This window comes from Anarrhichthys ocellatus, unplaced genomic scaffold (genome assembly GCF_004355925.1).
Source record: "Anarrhichthys ocellatus isolate YVR2014 unplaced genomic scaffold, GSC_Weel_1.0 scaffold7, whole genome shotgun sequence".
Taxonomy (NCBI): Eukaryota; Metazoa; Chordata; class Actinopteri; order Perciformes; family Anarhichadidae; genus Anarrhichthys; species Anarrhichthys ocellatus.
Window position 1 is genome coordinate 11,788,418 of NW_022280037.1, and position 9,812 is coordinate 11,798,229.

The window sequence follows — 9,812 nt, forward strand, 5'->3', positions numbered from 1 at the left end:
ACAGAACATAAGACAATACATTATATGTTGAGACACAGAACATAAGATAATTATATCAATAACCTTTAACTTTAATGTTAAGTTACTTCTGGGGCACAAAGGTGTGTTTTCCACATCAATGCCATTAAATGGTTCTCAATAAAGCCATAGATGTAGATAGCAGATGGCAGATTCTGGATTTGCAATGTGTGTGCATGTGCAAAGCGTGATGAACATCATTAAAAGTTGGTTCCCCAGTTCCCAGCCTGGGAGCATGACTCCTGAAGGGTTCACATGATCAATCTGAGGTATTGGCGTTTTCTAATTTTGGTTTGATGTCTCTCTTGAGAAACACCAGATATGTTAACCTCATTTCCTCTAAAAGGTTTCACAATGAAAAGAAAAGAGAGATCCCCGTTGAGTTGAGCTGCCCACAACAACATGCAAACTGTGAGTATGTCAATCGGAGGAAAATGTTTGTTTTAAACTTTAAAATGTTTGGAACTTGTGAACACTTTCAACTAACTTTTTAAATGCATCGGACATCAATGACATCATTTAATTTAATAAAATGAATAAAACTCAGAAAAATACACAGAAAAGTGGGAACAACAGAAATCTTAAGGGACTTGCTTTTTTCAATTTTTGTTTCAGTGATCATATTGGAAACGCCGCAAACAAATCAATACATTTGTACATCTTCATACAAAATCTATCACATTTTAATGCCATGCAGTTGCACCATTTAACAGTCTATCGTCAGCGTCATTGAGCTGCAGCAGTCCAATCAAAACCTCAACATTCAGCAATCGAAATGGTTATATTCTGACTCCGAGTCTGTAAATTTAATGTGCCCTCTTTTCACCTGCAGATTATTCCCATCATGCAGCACATGACTCAGAGCTCAGTCATACAGGCTTACACAAGTCAATACAATTATAATATAGTCGCCAGTGTGGTATCATATAACCAACAAACATAAAAACTAGTTCTTCAAATGATGCAAATATCAAATAATTGAAAGCTAAATAAACTACAATGATTGTCCTCTTGAAGCATCTTTTCTTTAAGTTGCATGGACAAATGCTTTGACCGAGACAATGAGCCAGGTTGAGTATAAAACCTGTTATATTTTGTGAACGTTGTCTCCTATACTGCATGTGTTCAGACATTCATGCTGTTTGTAAATGGAACTAAACTAAACTATAAGAAACAGAGATTTCAAAGGCCAATATTTAGAAAACGTTTACTGTTTGAAATACATATATGTAACAGCAAGAAGCTTGCCGATGAATGATCTGTACTAAAATTTGAAAAATAAAATCAACTCTTTCTAACTCTGAGGGCAATTAGGACCTAATACGCATTACATGTGATCTGCAACAACTTAACAAAACTCCTCCTGTGGCCTCGTTTATGTGGACATTATAACTTTCCTAAAAGGGGCCCCTGGGGCCGGCCAGTGAGTAAAATTATAGGATGGGCAGGCTAATACAAACCCATCCTTTTCAGACAATTCCTCTGACCAACTTAAAAAACCAATGGCAACCTCTAAAAGCCTGTCTTTGTCACCCTTAAACCCCAAGATGCCCTAAAACACCATTGTGCAGTTAAACCTCATAAATTTGTCGCAGGGACTGATTAAACATCACGGGAATTGAAACACTAAAGATTTTGTCTCGGTCCCGTTTGGATCCGGGACAATGGTCCATTCACGGGGAGACACGCAGACAAAAAGAGTGTTTAAGGGGAGATGCAGCAAGCTGAGGGGTTCGGCCAGTCCCCTCCATATGTGATACAAGGTGGCCTCAGTGAGAGGGACAAAGGACCAGGTGACAGGGACGATGGGCTGCAGGGTCACAGGACGAGCAAACAACATTATAGGGGGCGTGAAAGCAGAAGACCCCCCTCGTCACTGATGAAATACTGACACGATTTTAAACACTGAGGCATATTTTTCATAGTGAAATATTTAAATTGGAGCAAAGACGGATACGTAACTTTTACTTTGATAATATGATCAAAGGGGCAGCTTTTCTATGAATCTGTGATCCCTGGAGGTCACTTCACTGTTGGGGATATTTAACAGCACAAATAAGTGTCAATGAAACATTAACACTTAATAATGCTGTAAAATATAATGTGTCTTGTAATAAACAGCCAAACATCAATGAAAACTTGTCTTTTCCTAAAAGGAAAACCCTTCTGCTCCTCAACTGCACCTGTTCAGTTATCTAGTCAGATATTGATGACTAAAGCTGGAAGATAGTTGATTATCCAGATTTAATTCAGAGCTTGTTGCACCCTTAACAAATCATATCCTCTTCAAACCTACAGTACACAAACCAAGATCTCCACAAAAAGCCTGAGTCTAACAGACGTATTTATCCCACTCGCCTCAGAATAACTAAAGTGAATTGTATAAAAGTGAAAGCAGCCCAGACAACAACAGGGTGCTGTGAAAGAGGCTGTAATGTTTACTGGGCATTCTTATGTTTAAACCAAATCCAGTCCTTTTTAGAAGTGATGTTTGCTCAGCTTTTGGGTGCATAATTAGTTTTTTAACATTATAAAAGCCTCCAAGCTCCTGTCATGACCTCCTACATATTTTACATTCTACAAATGACATATGTTTTGGACCGTATTATGATTTAAAAAGCATTGAACAGCCATACTCAAATAAGGAGAAGTAAGAAAAATAAATACATTTAACTTAAAAATGCAAAACAAAGATTTTTTAGATAGATTTTAGTTTGTTTGTTTTCAGAAATTGAGGCTAAACTTGAAAATAAGCACATTACAAAGTAAAACGTATCATTCAAAATATGAGAAACCTTTTATTAATAATTTCGTTCACAAAAAGAAACAGTTTAAACAGTTAAAAACTTTAAAGAAAGTCTCCTCAAAGACAAGAAATAACATTATTTTCCTTCAAACATTCAGGCTATAGTGGCTTCTCTATCACCGCCTAAAGCCTATACTGTAAGTCATGTATACAAATATTATGTTTCAACAGCTTTACTCACAAATACATTATCTCACTGGATCATTACAAATATACAGGCTACACCAGTAAGCCCGAGTTTGAGAACATTGTAAAAGCATTTTAAAATATTGTAAATTATCAAAATAAAATGTGCAAAATATTCTTCGTTCTATTGTGAAAAACTAAATGTTTAAGTTGCTCGAAAATTTACAAAAACATTCAGACAACATTTGATGCCATTCTAAATGAGTTTGTGCGTTGAAATGAGGCCTTCACTTGAAAGAGTTAAAGTGGACTGAGTCGCTCCAAAAGTCCCTCCAGGCGAATCTGGAGGCCGCCGCGGTGGGAAAGTGCTGGTGATACCTTGGAGGAAGAGCGACGGGGGACGGCTGCTGCAGAGACGGGTAGGCTAAGGGGAAAGGTATCGCCTGAGAATGAGGTAAACAGCCAGCTTTCTCCGTGTCAAGTAAGCAGGTGTGAAAAGGTTTCCCATCCCGGACCAGGATCGGAACAACGACCCGGCGCAGCACCGGAGGCTGCAGTATCTCCAAGTCGTGTAGCGCTCCCTCTGCCCGGCCTCTCTTCATCTTGTAGCGGTGGTTTTGGAACCAGATCTTCACCTGGGTCGGGGTCAGGCTGAGGAGCCGGGCCAGCTGCTCCCTCTCCGGACCGGACAGGTAGCGCTGCTGGCGGAAGCGCCTCTCCAGCTCCAGGGTCTGGGCCTTGGAGAACAGAACGCGGCGCTTCTTGCTCTTCTTGCTCTTGTCGGGCTCCGAGTCCAGGGACGAGTCATCCGGCTTGGTCGAGTCAGGGGAGGCCCCGAGACTACCTTCGTCAGAAGCTGCAGAGATAAATAATGCTGGTTAGTCCAAATTCATATAGAAATAATGTGATACTACGGATTTTATCCTCCCTTCAGGACGTTTATCTGTCCATCTGTCCATCTATCCATCCATCTGTCCATCCATCTGTCCATTATCTATATGTTCCTAATAATTAAAAAATAAAGCTTAAAATAAAAACAATACCTCCGGACGAGGCCGCATCATGTTCTAATAGGCTATCCAGATCTAACTATATGGATAAATATTCATTATGATTTCAAAAAGAACCTACAATCCTAAAATATAATATATAATATATATATATATATTTCTAGATTAGGATAGATCAGTGATATGCAGGCACTCACATATGCACGGACTCCGGTCGCAGTCCATCCAGGAGCTGTACGGCGAGCTGGAGGAGCAGGAGGAGTAAAGCGGGGAGGACCGCGGAGCTGCCTCCGCATCCAGCTCTGGCAAATCCAGGATGCTCCTTACGGAAAAACTGAACTTGGTCGGGGTGGCCATCGCGTCCGTGCGTGCAGTCCGGGGTTTGTTTTGCGTTAAAAGTAGGCTAGATTTATCCAAGGAGGAGAAGAAAAAAAACGCAGCGGATCCTCTCCACTTTACGCGCAGTCCAAACAACAGCTCGGAAACCAATGTGTGCACTGGGCTCAGTGTTTACACAAACAGCACTCCATAAGCTGCAAACACAAGGCTGCTCCGTTTATAAAGCCCCCTCCCACCGATGAGTACCTGAATGGCCGGAGTGCTGTCACCCAATGATGGTAGGTGCAGAATAAGAAGAAGAAAAAAAACCTTCAACAATGAGCGAAGGAAACACTCGTCATCATTACAGATTCGTCCCGTATCGTCAAACTGGGAAACAGATAATGGGAATTGTTGGAGCTGAAACACGTCTTGGGTGGCAACTGACAACAGAGCCCGTCCCATCATCAAACTCCCCCCTCCTCCCCCTTGTTCTCGCCCAAACAACGTGTCCAACATTTGCATACAAAGTGAGCAATTAGCGTGATGCCTGCGAGTTGGTTTAACTAATACGTCCATTAGAGGCGTATTAATTGCAGCCGTGAGAAGTTTTGACGTTTATGGATGGTGGCGGAAATTTCCTTTGACATATTTAGGGGAAATGCTTTCCTTTTGAGTTTTGTGGATGATTTATGATTATATGACCATTTTTTTTAAATGGTAAAACTTAACGCTAACATTTAATAAATGGTTTATAAGATAAATATACACACAGATACATGTTTATTAATGTATTTGTCCACAGCTATAACTCCTCCTGTGGGCATCAATCAGTGAGGGCTGGTGTACAAACACAATAAATAAGATATATTAGATATAATATTAAACCACAGATGTGACATGTCTTAATATGAGAAGTTATAAACAAACGTCTATAGTGTTAAACACATTTACAATACACATAAATGAATATAGATTTGATACAAAAACATGACAATAATTGAATTACAGAGGCAAATAACTCCAAACACGGCTGATTTAGCTTCAGACAGATTGGAGCAGTGACGAGATTTTATTAATTGGTAGCTAATCAAGATAAATGATTGGTAATTCATCATGCTTCGCGCGCAGAACTCAGAGGAAACACTGTGGCTTCTCGTGTATTTTCTTGGTTTTTATCTCCTTAATTTGACATCGACGGCTTTAAAATACTGATATTCTCATAATAAAGGGGTCCGGTCGTTCTCTACCCAATCTGACGCCCACAGGCTGATATCTTGGCTCTTTTTGTCGCTCCACACATATAAAACGCATTAAATGCAAAGTGTGAATCCAGCCTTATGTGGGGGCTTCTCTCCCCCGTCCACCGTATTTGATATTGATATCGGCCCTCATCCACTTCAGCGAGGTGCATGAGGCCGAGGAGGAGAGTGGCGGTGGACATGCCTCCCCAGTCGTCCTGGGTGGTCGGACGAGAGGGAACACAAATACATGCCAACCAGAGGAGGGGAACAAAAGGGGAAAATGTAGCCCCGCGTCCGAGACCCGTTGGAAGCATTTGTTCCAGTCAAGATTTTGCATTTGTTCAGTCCCACAATAATGCCTGATTGACGCCCCGGCACAATGTCCTTTAACTTTGCAGGATAAATCCGAGCTTGTTCCGTGTTGTCATGGTTTTGAATGGAACTGAATGGGATCTGGGACACTATCTACTGGTCTGCGTCTACTGCCGCCAAGCCTATGGTACTAAGCAATATTACATGTGTGATTCAGGACGTATTAAATTCCTGTTAGATTTTCAAAGTTCAACAAATTCGGTGACCTGTATTATCAGCCCAACATACTCCAGGATCAACATTGATCTACAGTTACGCACATTACGCACAAGTTGCAAAACAAACACTATTACGGAACCTTTAAGATGAAATGTGATATCACTGAGAGGACTGACACCCGCTTTAAGCATCATGTCTGTTTACACACCAGCCTCCCGGCGGTTGACAAACACCAGGGGATTACAGTAGCGCAGGTTTGCTGCTGGAGTGGATAGTTTACAGAGGGCACTCGATTGGAGAGCGGAAACACGCAAAGGCAAAGAAAAGTCATGTCCAAAGAGCGGGAATTTCTCTGTCCACAATGACCCAGCAGCCACTTAATCTATTTAACACCCGCAGGCTTCAGCCAGAGAGGGTCCTCTGCAGCTCCCAAGAGCTCTCCACTGCCAAATATTGACTCTGTTGTTCAGCTCTCCATTCCCCATCCCCTTCTCAGCCAAATGGAGATTTGTTTCTCACATGGTTCTGGATTAAGCAGCTGAACTGACAGTTTTAACATTTCAGCCCTCAATGAATATTTTGTAGACTAATAAACTTGTAATCCAACACTGATTTACTCTATTCTTGAAATCATATATAAAACTTTAGGTGTTTAATCTCCCTTCAATGCAAAGTGTTGTTAATCTTGGATGTTTGAGCTTCACAGTGCAGAATAATGTTTGTGCCGAGTTTGACACTTTTTTTCACTTTAATCCGCTGAAAGGGAAAAGATTGTCTTAAAATTTCATTTCAAGACATGAACGAGTACAACCTTTTGACATTACAACTAATTTGAGAGCCAATCATGGCTCAATCGGTGGGATGAGGAGACCTGAAACCTCCAGTACACAAACACACAATAAAAACTGTCTAAAGTGTCTAAAAGTTCAACTTTAAATTGAAAACATTTGCATTCATAGATTCTGAAGTAGAGTACTTTATTCTATGTCTTCAAACATTATGGAGGGGATCTTTAACAATCAGGCAATTTCTAAACTGTTGTGTCCACACAGTGACTTAACTTGCAGCATCTATTAGATGTTCACTCAAAATGAAGGAAGACTTTGCAGACCTTTAGCCCTTTGCATTTCTAACATTTTTGTGCGCATTTATAAATATAAACATACTTTTTGTTGGTTCTTTCTGCTGCAGGAAGACAGCATAAAAGACAATCCCACATAGGAACACCACCATTAAAAGGAAGGGTACAAAGAAACCTCTACCTCTAAATGTAAACAACATTCAACAAGAGTATAAAAAACAAACATATCTATCTATCTACTTATCTTCCAATAATACTGCATTTATACTTGTTTACTTCCATTAATACTGCATTTATACTTTTTTACTTACATTAATACTGCATTTATACTTGTGTTATATATCGTAGCATTGTGTACATAATTAACATTTTATTTTACAAAGCACTTTATTTATATTTTACATAGTCCTTTATTTCTTTTTTTCTTATATTTCGTTTTGCTTATCAATAAGAGCAACTGTAACGTACACATTTCCCCCTGCGGACCAATAAAGTTAGCGATTCTGATATGAAAATGTATTTTACGACAGGATTTATAATGTGAGACTGTTTCAAAGCCGAGGTGGCACTACAGCATGAAATCGATGCAGCACAACCAGAGATAGTCTTTTTTAAATTCCAATTATTCTTATATCTTAACGACTTAACAACTACATTTCCCACAATGCATCGTGACCACTGACAGTTTGGTCGGACATCCAGATGTGTTATATTGCTGTTTGCAGCTAAAGTAGCCTCGAGATGAGCGGAATATAGACACTCACTTCTTTGTAATCCACACCCAAAGATTTATTTTAACATTATCAAACTTGTAGTCTTCAGTGCAAGGTGACGATAAATTGCCTCAAGTGACATCACATAAGGAGATCAGATTCACGCAGCTCCCTCAGCAACTAAAGGCTTTATGCAACTTTTTACACAAATGCAGTGTCACATCCCTGCAACACCTGCAAGCAGACGATGATGTGTGACAATTGGTGGAGTTCTCCTTTAAGTTGAATAAGCAAACAAAGTCCAGCCTCAAATACATGTGAATCTTCTTCTAGTCTGACTTTTATTGTGACGCACTTGACTCAACTTGAGTTTTGAAAAGTGCTGTATAAATAAATCTGTATTACTTAAATCATCTAACAGATCATATCACAGATCATCTAAGTCAGGGTCCTTAAACCAAACACGCACAACGTCCCCACAATGTCCTCTACTTTACTTGTGTTATCCATGCTCTAAACACTATGTGTTGGCTCAAATTAGAACCTAAAGCCAGGATGTTTATCTGATCTCAGTCTGACCGGTTATCCATCACATATACACCCACAATGACCCCTCTGTTGGCTCCTCAGTGCAGTTATGGTAGCTCAGTGTAGCATGATGCTCCAGCAGCTGCACCTGCCGCTGGTGTCCTCTCCCTCTCAGTCCTGTAAATACCATAAGCATTTCGGAGAGGGGCTACAGGGGGATAATGACTTGGCAGCCACATCTCTCTCTATGCAGTAAACTGAGGTCTTGTGAGGCTGCTTGATCATGTAGCAGCTGTGTGTGCTGCTTAGTGAAAGTGTGTCCAAAATAAGTCAGGTTTGTTTATACGGTGCTTTAAGGCACAAAACTGAGTGTGTACCTAACGAGATTCTCAATAAAGGAGTTACAAAACAGGGGAAAGTGGGACATCAACAGGAAAGTAGACTTTAAGAGCAACGGCACTTGAAACATGTCACACACGTAGAAAAGAGAATTCTATCCCCCATTTTTAAGCACTTTAAAGTTCAAATAGTTTGATATTTTGAGAGAACTTTTCATGTCTTTAGAAATTGTATTTCAGACCAAAAATAAATGATCAGTCCTTGCTCTGATTAGACACATAGCATGTGATGAAATATTAACACTTCATTTTCTTTACTCAATAAGAAAAAACAACAACAGCAAAACATGCAAAAGTTTCTTATAAATAATGAAATAGGTCTTACCTTTGAGTCATAGTCTGTCAGCGTTGATAGGAGTCACAGTAAGTTGATCACAGTAATGTTGATGTGATGCTTTGATAAAATGTGAGATCACTTACATGTATCTTTAGAAGATCTGCAGCTCCAGATGATGACCAGTGTTGAACTTCCACAACAGAAGCGGCATCAATTAATACCGTTTTTTGAAAGTAGCAACATTAGCAAAAGGGCTACAATAATAATCTTTCTTATTCCATCTGCAGACATTTGATGAAGAGGATGAATCGGATATATTTGTTGAAATGAGAGAGACTTTATGCCATTAGTTTGTTTGGAGATAAAAAAGGTTGTGATCATTCAGGATGCAGGTATCAGTCACTAAGATCAAGGCATCGTCTATCCTGAAACAAGACATTTAAAAAAGCCTTGTTGGTGTCTTACTTTCTGAACACAAAACATGTAACTTCTGAGCACCAACACCAGCTGGAGACTCTGGACTGTCTTTGCTCTGACTTGCTGGATATGTGTGGTACTTGGTTGCCCTCTAGAGGACACATTCAAACTGACAGACAGACTCCAACCAACCACAACCGTTGAGGGGAGTTCAGCACACTTCATCTCTGTTGGCAAACAGATGTGACAGTTCCTCAGGAGTGTCTCTTTAGAGAGTTGTTTGTAGCTGTTGCTCTTCTCAGGAGCTTGTTGTGTAACTAAAGAAGACCAAGAATCAGAGGGTGA

At 40.0% G+C, this 9,812-nt stretch overlaps 1 protein-coding gene across 1 annotated transcript; it reads right to left on the reverse strand.

Annotated features, from left to right (window-relative positions):
* Nucleotides 1–3,237: 3,237 nt before the first annotated feature.
* On the reverse strand, nucleotides 3,238–4,317 carry nkx2.9 (NK2 transcription factor related, locus 9 (Drosophila)). The gene is made up of 2 exons (XM_031847215.1): nucleotides 4,158–4,317; nucleotides 3,238–3,806 (listed from the first exon to the last, which is right to left on the reverse strand). The coding sequence occupies exons 1-2, from the start codon at nucleotides 4,315–4,317 to the stop codon at nucleotides 3,238–3,240; spliced, it is 729 nt and encodes a 242-aa protein (XP_031703075.1).
* Between the last annotated feature and the right edge of the window lie 5,495 nt (nucleotides 4,318–9,812).